The sequence below is a fragment of the Heptranchias perlo genome, chromosome 32 (genome assembly GCF_035084215.1).
Source record: "Heptranchias perlo isolate sHepPer1 chromosome 32, sHepPer1.hap1, whole genome shotgun sequence".
In the NCBI taxonomy this organism is placed as follows: domain Eukaryota; kingdom Metazoa; phylum Chordata; class Chondrichthyes; order Hexanchiformes; family Hexanchidae; genus Heptranchias; species Heptranchias perlo.
The window spans coordinates 15,418,271-15,433,158 of NC_090356.1; the positions used below are offsets into that span (position 1 = coordinate 15,418,271).

General features: G+C 41.3%; 1 protein-coding gene across 3 annotated transcripts in view; it reads right to left on the minus strand.

Moving 5' to 3' along the window:
* The window catches only part of ppih (peptidylprolyl isomerase H (cyclophilin H)), a 35,235-nt gene that overhangs the window by 893 nt on the left and 19,454 nt on the right, over window positions 1-14,888 (minus strand). For 2 of the 3 annotated variants that reach the window (XM_067970468.1, XM_067970469.1), the window contains 7 exons: window positions 14,700-14,764; window positions 14,570-14,593; window positions 11,944-11,988; window positions 9,368-9,410; window positions 5,980-6,072; window positions 5,751-5,838; window positions 4,550-4,590 (listed from right to left, as the gene is read on the minus strand). In XM_067970468.1, coding sequence (XP_067826569.1) covers window positions 4,550-4,590; window positions 5,751-5,838; window positions 5,980-6,072; window positions 9,368-9,410; window positions 11,944-11,988; window positions 14,570-14,593; window positions 14,700-14,764 — 399 coding nt within the window. The remainder of the gene's footprint in view (window positions 1-4,549; window positions 4,591-5,750; window positions 5,839-5,979; window positions 6,073-9,367; window positions 9,411-11,943; window positions 11,989-14,569; window positions 14,594-14,699; window positions 14,765-14,888) is intronic. The other variant, XM_067970470.1, reaches the window with a different exon arrangement.

Below are 14,888 nucleotides of genomic sequence, written 5' to 3' on the forward strand. Positions count from 1 at the left end.
GTGGAGTTTCATAAGGGGAGTCAAAACCAGAGTGCAGCATTCAGATGAAGCATTGTTAGAGGGCGTGGGAATGATTAAATTGGACCAAGAATGATGGAGGAGGCAGTCAGGAAACATATTTAGCATGGCGAGGGATGGACATAGGGGATGGTCTGGTAACAAAGGAAATTATGTTGTTCAGTTGGTGGGTGGGGTAGGGATAGTAGGGGAAAGGTTGGTCAGAGGCTGGGTATTCTGCAGTGAGTGGCTGACCTCCTGACTCCCCAAAGCCTCTCCATCATCTACAAGGCACAAGTCAGGAGTGTGATGGAATACTCTCCACTTGCCTGGATAGGTGCAGCTGCAACACATAAAAAGCAGCATCCAGCACAAAGCAGTCCGCTTGATCGGCACTTCATCCACAAGCCTAAACATCGACCCCTTTAACCACTGGCATACCATGGCTGCAGTGTGTACTATCTACTGCAGAAACTCGCCAAGGCTTCTTTGGCAGCATCTCCCGAACCCATCTTCCTTCACCACCCAGGACAAGGGCAGCATGTGCATGGGAATACCATCACCTCCAAGTTCCACTCCAAGTGACACACTATCCTGACGGACATATATCGGAATTCCTTCAGTGTCACTTCAAAATCCTAGAATTTGCTCCTACCACCACTGTGGAAGCATCTTCACCACACAGACTACAGCGGTTCAAGAAGGTTCACCACCACCTTCTCGAGGGCAACAAGGGATGAACAATAAACGGCAGCCTTGCCTGCGACGCCAACATCCCAAGATTGAATAAAAAAAGTTTTTTTTTTGAAAATTCTCAGTGGGGAGAAGTGAGGTGACAAAAAGAGCCAAAAGGTAGCTCAGTTGAGGGCTGCTCAGAGCGGCCGGGGGGGCCAGAATATGGCGAACATCATGCTCGGTAGGGGGAATTTTCTACAACAGCTGCTGAGTTGAAGGATGGTTCAAACGACCAGGATCATGCTAAGGAGGTGCAGTTTCACATGAAGTGATTCAATTGTGCAGTTTGGGGTTAAAAATTGCGAAAATCCTGCTCAGCGAGGACATGAGGTGTTAACAAAATGCTCCTGAGCTTGTTGGGGTTACAAATGCTGAATTATATGCTCATGATGGTGGGGAGGGGGTTATATGAGGGGTGAAAACAAAGTTGCTGAGCTGGGGATGGTGAGGGGAATGCCAGAAATTAGTTCTGGATGCGAGTAATTTGAACTCAGATCAGTATGCAACAAGGGGACTGCACCAGGAAATTTGGGCCTTGCTTGTACGTCAGTGGGCTCACATCGATTGCTATGGCTTTTCATCAGTCGAAGGCCTGTAGTTTCCACACTGTCAAAAGTAAAATAGTGGCAGCGATTCCATAGATAATATTTGGTTCAGTTGACAGTGCTGAGTTTTCACAGTTCAGGGACTTGGACCAGGAGCAAACTGCCATAGTCATCCTGAGGATTTAGGCTGGAGTCAAAGTGTGACTGGACAGTGAAGCAGAGATGGGGCTGGAGCAAGGGGAGAAGGTTCATCAGGCTCCAGTGGTATACAGGCCACTGCCGTGTCGAGGATATTGAACATAAATAGTTTTCTATGGGGTTCAGAAATTATTTTTTGGCCAGGAAAGATATGGCATGTATAGGGAGAATGTGTGTATGTGTACGTGTGTATATGCACACATATAGTCATTGACACACATACTATATAAATAAATAAAATATATAAAAATTTATCTTTACCAAAATGTCTGTCATGCTACGCATCCTAGGTTGCTGAAGGAAGGATGAAAATTGCAGCAGTACTGGCCATAATCTTCCAAACATCCTTAGATACGGGGGTGGTGCCAGAGGACTGGAGAATTGCAAATATTACACCCTTGTTCAAAAAAGGGTGCAAGGATAAACCCAGCAACTACAGGCCAGTCAGTTTAACCTCGGTGGCGGGGAAATTTTTAGAAACGATAATCCAGGACAGAACCAGCAGTCACTTGGACAAGCATGGATTGATTAGGGAAAGCCAGCACGGATTTGTTAAAGGCAAATAGTGTTTAACTAACTTGATATAGTTTTTTGATGAGGTAACAGAGAGGGTCGATGAGGGCAATGTGGCTGATGTGGTGTATATGGACTTTCAAAAGGAATTTAATAAAGGGCTTGTCGTCAAGATTGAAGCCCATGGAATACAGGGGGCCATAGCAGCATGGATACAAAATTGGCTAAGTAACAGGAAGCAGAGAGTAGTAGTGAACAGTTGTTTCTCGGACTGGAGGGAGGTGTACAGTGGTGTTCCCCAGAGGTCGGTACTAGGACCACTGCTTTTCTTGAGATATATATATATATATATATATATATATATATAAAAAAATGACTTGGACTTCGGTGTACAGGGCACAATTTCCAAATTTGCAGATGACACAAAACTTGGAAGGGTAGTGAACAATGAGGAGGATAGTTGATGGACCTCAAGAGGACATAGACAGGCTGGTGGCATGGGCGGACACGTGGCAGATGAAATTTAATGCAGAAAAATATGAAGTGATGTGTTTCAGTAGGAAGAACGAGGAAAGGTAATATAAACTACAGGGCACAATTCTAAAAGGGGTACAGGAACAGAGAGATCCAGGGGTATATGTGCACAAATCGTTGAAGGTGGCAGGGCAGGTTGAGAAAGCGGTTTAAAAAAGCATATGGGATCCTGGGCTTTATAAATAGAGACAGAGTGTACAACAGCAAGGAAGTCACGATGAACCTTAATAAAATACTCGTTTGGCCACAACTGGAGTATTGTGTCCAGTTCTGGGCACCAGACTTTAGGAAAGATGTGAAGGCCTTAGAGCGGGTGCAGAAGAGATTTACTAGAATGATTCCAGGGATGAGGGACTTTAGTTACATGGATAGACTGGAGAAGCTAGGGTTGTTCTTCTTGGAACAGAGAAGGTTGATAGAGGTATTTAAATTTATGAAGGGTCTTGACAGAATAGATAGAAAGAAACTGTTCCCGTTGGCGGAAGGGTCAAGAATCAAAGGACATAGATATAAGGTGATTGGCAATAGAACCCAAGGTGACATGAGGAAAAACTTTTTTATGCAGCGAGTGGTTAGGATCTGGAATGCACAGCCCAAGGGGATGGTGGAGGCAGATTCAATCATGGCCTACAAAAGGGAAGTGGATAAGTACTTGAAAGGAAAAAAAAACTGCAGGGCTACGGGGATAGGGCTGGGGAGTGGGACTAGCTGGATTGCTTTTGCATAAAGTCAGCACGGAATCAATGGGCTGAATGGCATCCTTCCATGCTGTAACCTTTCTATGATTCTATGCTCCATCAATACATTGGTCAATGGTCACATAACATTAGGTGGAGTCCCACTTAAGTTAATCAGTCACTTATGACACCATGCCCACAATGTCACATACAGGCACAGCACCATTAGAATTTTGGTACCATGCTGCATTTTTAATATATTATTTTTGGAGGGAAGCTTCGGGGGTGGGGATGGGAATCGAGAATGGAACACAATGGAATGCAAAGCCTTTCTGCCATTTTTAATCAATCTTATTGATATTTTATTCTGAGCCGCGCACACACACATATATATTCCCAGCATGATTTAGAAAAATATTTCAAATACCTTATGTATATTTGCAGTGCTGTGCAAGGTGCAACAAACACATACTACAGGATATCGTTTTGGGGAGGGAGAAGGGCAGAACAGAAAATAGAGTGGAAAAATCCTTCCCGGGCAGTACCACACACCTCCTTGCAATTGGTTACCTGGAGCATTCCACGGGCCACTTACCTACCCTCTGGATAAAGGCATAAGTCTGGACGAGGTGTAACAATCGGAGGATAATTCAGAGTGTGGACATAGGGGAAAGTTAACTTTTAAAAAAAAAAGCTATGCAAAGTAGCTTCTTTTAAAAGGTATTGAATGAGTATCTGGTTAAGAGAAAGATTGTAAAAGATCAAGTACAGAAAAAGATGAACAAATACGCTATGAAACACTCTTGCTCCAATCCTGCTTGGAACATAAAATTGTGATTTTTGGAATACAATTGGTTACGGTTAAAGTTGGTTGTAATATTAGGTTAATATCCTAATGTAGCTCAATCAATTGCAGGGATCAGGAAGGACTCTTTGGACTTTTGCAGAGTTCTATCCTCTCAAAACTTTATCTCCCTCAGGGGATTAGACAATGTGGCGAAAAATTCATGAGTACAATCATACATAGGTTTTCGGTGACAGCCTGTACAATTGACTAGAGTGGCCTTTTCTCAGTCTATACTTCATGCTCAAATTATTATGCTGCATCTTATTTATCGAAACCAGGGAAGAATGGTCCTTTTAACCACACTGCACCCTCCCCCACGATCCTCACTGAAAAATCCATGTAATTTTTTTTAGATGAAGTACACGTGCACATTAGATGCAAACCAAAAATGTTTGGCAGCACAGTACCTAAACACTGTTTGCATAGCAAATAAGCAAATGTTTAACTTAGCTACGTTATTTGCTTTTCGGCTATAAATATTACCAAAATAGATTGTTGCTTACCTCAATTTTCCTCATTACAAGCAATCCATCAATTATTTTACCTGGAAAAAATAAGATTTTAAAACACTATTATTAGCTGTTTCTAAAGAATAAATAAATCTAAATCTTTTAAATGTGATCTCACAGGGAGGTGCAGTGGCTCAGGGAGTTCATGGTGCAATGTATCTGTAACAGACCAAGTGGTTGCACTTATGTTTTTCCACACTATGAATTCTTGTCCTGATCTATGCTGAGCAGAAACTAAGCTCTACCCAAAGGGAGGAGGGGAAAATATGCGCAAGCTACTCCACCCAGAACATTCAAACACTCCCTAGTGGCCAGCTTCAGAATAGCATTGGCACAGACCTAGGAGCAGATTATTTGGCAACCTCCTCAGGTGGGGAATCACATCAAAACTCCAAGAGGAGGAGAGTTAAAATGCACAAGTACGGTTAGAAATGCTAAAGATTTTATTTTTTAATATTGATTTCCTAACACGTTTTTCTGTAGAAGATTTTGGAAACATTCTCATTTCTGCAAATGAGAATCAACAAATTCCATCAAATCCACATAGAAAAGAAAAGCCACTCTACCCTCTCCTAATGTTATCAAGACAGCAATTTTGGAACGTGAATTCCAAAATTGCTGGCATGTAGTCCGTAGCGTGCTACAGTCATCTATAACCTTAATATATAAAACTAAACCTGCTCAAGAACAGATTCTGGTGGCATTAGGGGTGCTACATTTAGCCTCAACCCTCAACAGGGTTCCCACTCCTGATCACTATCCAGTAAGCCCTACTGGAAGTGCATTTGTGTGGATAATGACAGAATCAGGATTACTATGATGCCTCATTTCATCATATACCACTCACTTGCAAGGGAGCACATGAATAATGGCTATTTTGGTGGGGTACTTGGCAATACCAAAACAGGTTGTCACCTATCAGTAATTTGGGACTACCTTGTACTCCCACAATCTATCACAGACCAGTTAACTTTAGCTACCAGGAAGGATTGTGCCAGGGATGACACTAAGACAAGAGTTTTGTTGCCAGGTTTGATTTATAAAATCTGAATAAGAAACCTGGAAATTTGATCCTTCTGTATTTAATGAATGGTTTGCTTTTCTATTGGCTATAAATCTGTACACACATACCCAGATCAATGAACAACAACTGCTGCTACCAAAATCTTTTGAAGAAATACTTCTGCTTCCTTACCGAAAACAACATGCTTCCCATCAAGCCAATCACATTTAGAGCATGTAATAAAGAACTGACAACCATTTGTATTTGGGCCACTGTTTGCCTGTTAGAAATACAAAAAAAAACTTGGGTTATCGCAGCATTTAAATGGAAAGTTTCAATGTAGCTTTGGAGTTTCAATCCTTAACAAAAACAGATTTTATATTGGAGTGAATGTTACAGAAATAACTTGAGGCTCCCTTACCATGGACAAGAGACCAGGGGAACTGTGTTTCAGTTTAAAGTTTTCATCGGCAAATGGTCCTCTGTAAATGCTACATACACCAGTTCCATCTCCCTATGGACAAGATATTAGCAGCTTTACAGTGATATATACAGTAGAAGAGGAAAGTATCAACAAGCGCAAAAGAAGAAGCATGCATTTTTTTTAAAAAACAAATTAGTCCTGCAATTGCTACCAGGGTAGAATGTTAAGCATGTCGGAAGTGCAAAAAACACCCAACAAGCATTTAGAAGATTCTGCCTGAATTTTTTTTAAATTGCGTACACGCAAACACACTGGGCTGTCACACCTGTGGCAAGTTACTTTCCCACAGGTTCAAACAGGTTTCTTTCTCTTGTAATCATCTTAACTTGCATAAGATATCTGAAGAATGCTTAACGATAAAGGAGGAAAAGGATAGGATGGACCTATGACTTTGATATCAAACTATGCCTCTTTCGGTCAGTAAAGCATCTCTCTATGTCGGAGAACATCTGCCCCCATAGCATTGAATGCCCAAAACTCTCATGCTCATCCTAACTGCACTTTGGGGGCATCTAGCTACTACTAATCTTTGCTATTATACAGCTGCATTTATGACAGACATAGGCAATTCCACCTATTTTGCAATTTAATAGTCACTTCCATATTTTCCATCTGGTGCGGGTAGTAGGCTGTGTCTTACTAGCCCTCTCCTACCCTTTCTACCCATTTTTACAGGGATTGGCCCTATTCTAAAGAGATATCCTGGGCCTCCCAACACCACAAGCCGGAGGACCTACCATTTCCATCCTGCCTAACTGTCTGGTTTATACAGTGATTTTTTAAATTTCAAAATAATTTATTTCATAGAATTTAAAGGTACACACAATTCAATGTAAATATCACAATTCCAAACCAGTACATTTCAAACCTGGTTTACACAGTGATGCATTAATGGGGCAACACATTTTCATCATGATATTTTTGGGATGGGGGGGGGAAGGAAAGAGGAGAGATTAAAGTTGCTTTTAACTCGTTCTGCCCAGCAGAAACTGGGCAGTAGCATAGTTAAAATTGTAGCAGTGGACTTATCGCGCTGTTTCCCACCACTGGCATATGCCCTCCGGTGCTTTTGGTTGACTTTCTATGAGGACGAAACCTCCTTTGTACGTGTGACAAGAGGAGACAATCCGAAAAGTGAGCGTGGAGGACGATGATCATAATCCACCCGAAGACCTTCCCAATCGTTCTACCAGCAACATGTTCAACACCAGGGGGACAAGGACCTCAGATGTGTCCATTCTGGAAAGCTTCTGAACTAGGGGTATGCCCACTGCTCAGAATGTCTCAAAAAGGTCCCGACATTGATCTTTGCCAGATTCTTCTTTCCTTCATACCTCCAGCTGCTAAAATTATCTGCTCTAAAATAAGCAGCTACTGGGTTCATCACAAATAAGTCCATCGCACCTTAGCTGACCTGTTTACACCCCAATGATCACCTATTTAGTGGTTGCCTAGCAAAGAAAGTCTACAGGTCAGCTATTTATATTTCATCTGAAGGACAGCACCTCTGCCACTGTAGCACTCCCTCAACACTGCACTGAAGTATCAGCCTAGATTATGTGCTTAAACCTCTGGAGTAGGAATGAACCCATGACCTTCTAACTCAGATGCGAGAGTGCTACCACTGAGCCAAGGCTGACAATTTAAAAGAACTGGATAAGTATCAGTAAAGCAGTAATAATATAAAATGATATAGGAAATGGGATTAGAGTAGACAGCTCCAGGTGAAGAGTTAGCACCACTACAGGCATGGTGAGTTGAATGCCCTCCAAAACAACAGTGACTACACTTTGGGATGTCATAATATTGTGAAAAGCACTATATAGATACACATCTTTCGTGGTGTAAATTCTACAATTGTAAATTAAATATTGTAAATCAGTTTGCAAAATAATAAAAGACATGATGCTTCATTAACTCTCCTAATACTGAACTTGTACCCTCTTCTGTAACACAAATTTTTTTTATGTGAAGTTGAGTCTACCCCAGAATATTCACATGCTCACCTCTATGCGGAAGAATAGGAATAAGTAAGAAGTAGAGAGTCCCTCTGGGTTCTACCTCTGTTGCCCCTTTGATCTCAGAAGACCACAGGGTAATTGATATAATTAACCAAAGCTATCAAATTTAGTGATTTTCTGGACCACATAATAGGTGCTGGGCACAAGTCCATTTGTATCTGGTTCCAAGAACCTTTACCTTCATTGACTTTTTTTTTTCAGGACAATGCAGATGTTTCCACAGATGTATGGGAGGGCTTCCTCTAAATATCCTTGAAATTACAAGTCATGAGTATCTTCAATGGGGTACAATGGCTACATTCCAGCCAGGGGTATATGTGTATTCTGTTTGTAGTAAATACATCAAAAACAGTCTAAACAGTGGGGATAAAATTCAATTTCGGTGAAGGTGCAAAATGGGCGGTAGCGGATTAACCGGGCGTTATACACCCAGCCTGATTTTCCTTCTCCTTGAATTCCGAAGGAAGGAAAGTCATGCAGAGGACTATATATTTTTCAGTGGAAGTACTCTCCCATTATACGTTGGAAAAAATACACTTTTATAACAAGTGTTGAGACTTAAAAGTGAAATGTTGTTGCACCTCAGTGTTCTGTGACAAAACTGGCAGGAGGCATCCTGGAAAGGCCCCACTGAAAGCAATAAAGGACACAACTTTGGACTGGTCTGAGAGGACCTGCAGAGCCATTAGTCAGTGGGAAACCATTGTAATCTGAAAGTCTGCAGCCCTAGCCTGTAGTGCAGTCTCTCAAGGTTGGGATGGCTCCAGGGCTGTCACCAGGCTGGTTCAAAGTCACTGTCCACATCATTTCCTATGCAGAACAGCCCTGTTTCCCATGGGGTTTTAGTCATTGGTGATGTCACTGCAGCAACCGAGCAAGAGGAGACCCGAACTTAAGGATCTCCATGCAAATAAAAATTACTTTTTAAAAAGAAATCAAAACAAAATTCTGGTGGCATTATTATTTTACTGTATAAAATGGGGAGGATTTAGAACAGGAAATACACCTTCCAGATTTTCCCTCCCTTTAAAAAGACAAGTGCGGTCCTTCTGATGGGTCAGTTACTACAGAACTGAGCTACACAGACTAGGACCAATCCCCCAATTCATCTGATTTAGTTGGCTCCGTTGGGACAGCCGTGAATGTTACAAATGCTTTTGGTGTCCATACGGGGAAGGGGAAAGGTCAGCCAGGATTGCTCAGCTTGATGCGAGCGAGCGGGACCGACGGACCGACCATCAAGTGTAATACTGAAAGCAGGATGGTTATTACTGGTGCAGAATAACTTATAATACGTTACTTACATTTACAAAGTCTCCCCCTTGTATCATGAAGTCCTTGATTACCCTGGAAAAAAGTGTTCTATTGAAACTGTAGCCAGAAGGTATGTGAATAGACATGAAAAACAATGTAAATTAAAAGCAAAAAACTGCAACTGCTAGAAATCAAACACAAAATGCTGGAAACATTCAGCATGTCAGTCAGCATCTGTGCAGAGAACAGATGAGTTAACGTTTCAGATATAACCCTTCATCTGAACTGGAAAAAATTACAGATGAACAGCATTTAAAACTGAACAGAACAAAGTGAGGGAGAAGAAGGAAATAAAACAGATAAATACAAGAAGGGAAATTGATTTCTTCCCTATACCCCGTTGCCTTTCTCCATCCCCTCATCTCCTTTAAGACCCTCTTTAAAACCCATCTCTTTTGGCTTAGCATTTATTTTTTTTATTATGTCTCTGAAGTGCCTTAGGATATTTTTTCTACATTAAAAGGAGCTATATAAATACAAGCTGTTGTTGTTAGAGAATGACCTGTAAAGTACTTAAAAAGAAAGCAAGGTGGTTAAATGGCTAATGTGGTATTAACATGAGATGATAGGAAAGAGCATTATAAAAGGAAATGAAAGACACTTGAGCGATAGAGGACACCTGACTAGTTGAGGCTGTTGGGTTTGAGTGAGGGAGCTCTGAAATGGAATCAGGAGGGCCTGGCAAAGTGGAACATAATCCAGCACTTTACCAGCTCCGCCTGTTTCTATTTCAGACCTGCTGTAACCCCAGTGCCTCAGCTCGTCACTGTCTCAGTGTCCTTTAAATTTCTTTTATTATGCTTTTTCCAACCACCGTCAGCCATTTAGCTCTCTCCGGTTTTCCTTTTAAGCACTTTATAAGTCATTTTACTTCCTCTCTAGTATGATTTTTCCCTCCCCTTCCCTTTCTTCTGTTTATCTGTAATTTTGTTCCAGTTCTGATGAAATGCTATACCTGAAACATTAACTTGCCTGTTCTCCCCAAAGATGGCGACTGATTTGCTGAGCATTTCCAGCATTTTGTTTTTGATACATGACAAAATAGTTCTGCAGATCTGAATTTTATAACAAAAATCTTTGAATTATACATATACAAGTATCCTAAAATACACAAATGTAAAATGTTCTAAATTATAAACTTGAGAATCAGTATTTCCTATCTAATCAAAGTGAGATATAAGGAGCAAAATTACCTTTTCCTCCCTTCTCCCCAACAAAAACCCATTTGCATTGAGTACACCATGTGTAGCATTGGGCATTTCAAATTAGCATGGAACTGTTAAACTGTGATTTAGAACATTCTATTGCTTTAAGTTACTTACATATGTTTAAAAAATTAAACTCTAGAAAAGTACATAAATGGTCTTTGTTTTGTTAGAAGGCTAAAATAGAAAACATTGGACACTGAAATGGTCAATGGCAACTTTGATAAATAGAAATGATGCCAAAAATACATATCCTACAGATCTACTGATGTTGACCAATTATATGGAGCAATATCTAGGTTGATAACGTTGAAGTTTAGCTATTGAATTTTAACTATTAATTATTACAAACCAGCTTGATTAAAAGATATCTACCAGGAGTGTCTAAATCATGTCTGATGGTTGGGGTACCCCAGATGCACACAGCTTTGATTTCTTTGCAAAGCAGAATAATAATAAAGATTCAAATGATAAAACAGCTGTGCTTTTTTTCCTCATGGGATATTTGGGAGTTTGAAAAATCTCATGGTGAACCTAGATCAGATTGCTGGAGCACAAATTTCAGATGGCATTTTACATTTACATTACTTGTCTCTTTAGGCAACATCTTACCTTAATCTCCAAGCACAACCCTGCAACTCAGTGTCCTGTTTAAAACTTGACTGCTGTCCATGTGTCTCTTTTCTCTGTGTGCCAAGCAAGTGGGAGTTCTGTCCTACTGAATCCTTCCTGTTCGTGCTTCCCCCCCACAATAGGCATATAAAAAAATGGCTACCTCTCTTTCCCTCAAGGATTGTGGGTCTGAAGAAACCATCTCCTTCTATTTTCAAATAAATAGAGGCCATCGTGGCTTAACAAGCCTGGGATGAGTCAATTGGCTCTCATTGTCACAGTTTGAAGTATACCATGAGTCATTACATTCTACAAATTGGCTTGTCTAGCTTGAATACACATGGCCCACTAACAACTAAACCCTTTGCCTCAGTAGCTACCACCTATGGCTTTTAAACCTGTGCAAAATCTCTGTTTTAAAACACAACTTAAAACATAACTCATTCCTAAATTCTGTGAAGAAAAAGGTCAAAAATCCCAAAACTCACACTTATCAAAGATGAAGAGGGAACATGGCGACACAAGATATATTCTAATAAGCCAGAATTCAGTGTCAAAAGGTTCTCTGTCGAATCCCTGAGTCTTGCCACATTTACCTAAACACTGGGCAAATAAAGACACACTCTGGTTCGTAAGGGAACCAAGGTCTTATGAGAGTGGTGATTGATGCTGATCTTTAGTAGTATAACTAGGTCAAATCCCAAAATGCAACACTGGAATTAAAAAGAGGCTTAAGTTTCAAAACATACCTGTGGAACGTACTTCCTTTATAACCTATAGGTACGCCATCCTTCCTGTTGAACAAAAAAAAGTCGTCTTCAATCTGTGGAGTTAATGGATTACTTCAAGGTACTTGAAACTGATACAAACTACTAATCTTGAAGAAGTTTATGGGTCTTATCTAATTTAAAACAACTCCAATCCAAAATCATGAGAGGCTGACCCCAGGCCACAAATCAAACACTTGCATTTAGCCAGGAGAGATGCAGTCAGCAAAATAATTTCAGGGATAGCTGCTAGTCACTGGTGCATAATCTATTATATAACTGATATAACAGCAGGAAATAAGAGAGGACAATGAGCAAGAGTATACACCAGAAAGCATGCCCAAGTACCATCCATGGAGTGGAGAACCAGGACTCACACCTACCATTTACCACATGGTGATTTTCTTGCTCACTCCTCTTCTCTCAGCTACTGAATAGAATATACAACATACCTCCCTGATGGCAGTTGGTAAATCACTGCTCAGTGTGGATAGGTACTTATTTGGGAGTACGGGTGTTAAATAATATGGCAGGGAGATTGGGATTATAAAGGTAGTTTCCATTTTTAACAACACAACAGAGCAGCCTTGATAGACCAAATGGCATACTTCTGTTCTTATCTAACTGAGCCAATATAGAGTAGAAGGCCTCAGGTATGATCTCCACTCTATGGAAAGTTCAGTGAGTTCAGTCAGATTGGCACTACATTTGACCTCAGCACCCCTCGACTTGGAAGAGGGGAAAATGAACGAGGGTAGCTGCTCTTTCTCACTGTTCAGTAACTCCAGCCTGAAAAACATATATATGTGACCAATGGGTGAAGAGAGGCACCGGCATCTTTTTGATGCTCCTCATAATAGAAAACAGCACTCATCAAGGCAGCATTTGACCGAGTGTGGCACAAGGAGCCCTAGTAAAATTGAAGTCAATGGGAATCGGGGAAAACTCTCAATGGCTGGAGTCATACCTAGCACAAAGGAAGATGGCAGTGGTTGTTGGAGGCCAATCATCTCAGCCCCAGGACATTGCTGCAGGAGTTCCTCAGGCGAGTGTCCTAAGCCCAACCATCTTCAGCTGCTTGATCAATGACCTTCCCTCCATCGTAAGGTCAGAAATGGGGATGTTCGCTGATGATTGCACAGTGATCAGTTCCATTTGCAACCCCTCAGATAACGAAGCAGTCCATGCCCGCGTGCAGCAAGACCTGGATAACATCCATGCTTGGGCTGATAAGTGGCAAGTAACATTCGCACCAGACAAGTGCCAAGCAATGACCATCTCCAACAATTGTAAACAATTTTACAACACCAAGTTATAGTCCAGCAATTTTATTTTAAATTCACAAGCTTTCGGAGATTTTCTCCTTCCTCAGGCAAATGTTTCAAGAGCTCCTTGAAGCCTACGCATTTATACATATTGAACAATTTAAAATAAAATTGCTGGACTATAACTTGGTGTTGTAAAATTGTTTACAATTGTCAACCCCAGTCCATCACCGGCATCTCCACATCATCTCCAACAAGAAAGAGTCTAACCACCTCCCCTTGACATTCAACGGCATTACCATCGTCGAATCCCCCACCATCAACATCTTGGGGGTCACCATCGACCAGAAACTTAACTGGACCAGCCATATAAATACTGTGGCTACAAGAGCAGGTCAGAGACTGGGTATTCTGCAGCGAGTGACTCACCTCCTGACTCCCCAAAGCCTTTCCACCATCTACAAGGCACAGGTCAGGAGTGTGATGGAATACTCTCCACTTGCCTGGATGAATGCAGCTCCAATAACACTCAAGAAGCTCAACACCATCCAGGACAAGGCGGCCCATTTGATTGGCACCCCATCCACCACCCTAAACATTCACTCCCTTCACCACTGGTGCACCGTGGCTGCACTGCAGCAACTCGCCAAGGCTTCTTCGACAGCACCTCCCAAACCTGTGATCTCTACCACCTAGAAGGACAAGGGCAGCAGGCATACGGGAACACCACCACCTGCACGTTCCCCTCCAAGTCACACACCATCCCGACTTAGAAATATATTGCCAGTCCTTCATTGTCGCTGAGTCAAAATCCTGAAACTGCCTACCGAACAGCACTGTGGGGAAACCTTCACCACACGGACTGCAGCGGTTCAAGAAGGCGACTCACCACCACCTTCTCAAGGGCAATTAGGGATGGGCAATAAACGCTGGCTCTGCCAGCGACGCCCACATCCCATGAACGAATAAAAAAAAACAGCACTCACCGACTATGCTCCCCCATGAAGAATGGGTGCTTAGGGGAAGTACTGGAGGGCAATATCCCGAATGAGCAACTTCAGGAATTACAGAGAAAATATGTACATAAAAACAAACACCAATATGTTTAGTCTTCAGGCTACTGAAAGAGGTACATCCTAGCCCTTTTTATTTATGCCACTGTCCATCATTGATTTAGAGGGAAAGAAACCAAATAACTGGTTGGCTGGAAAAGAAAAATGAACTATTCATCTTTTTTGTACTGGTATCATTGGGTGCCTCCTTTGTAAACTAGTTTCCAGAATGCTGATAACAACATCAAACCAAGACCAAATACTGTGCATTTAACATAAACTAGTACTGACCTGAATTCTCCAGTACAGAATTGCCTAAAATAGGAAAAAAACAGAATTAGCAATAAGACAAAACAATGATTTGAAAGTATGTTATTGGACAGATGACTGAAATACTGTTAGCAGATTAACTGCACTATACCTGATATTCTCTGCTACCCTGGGCACTACATCAGCAAACAGTTCAATCTTCATCCGGCCCACTTCCTGTTGTAGAAAAACAATTACCAGGTTCATGTGTACAATTTTGTTTGTTTTACAGTATAGCTTCAATCATTTGTTAAGAAAGTTAGAGCAGGATAACAAACCAAAATGTAGAATTTTGAAATGG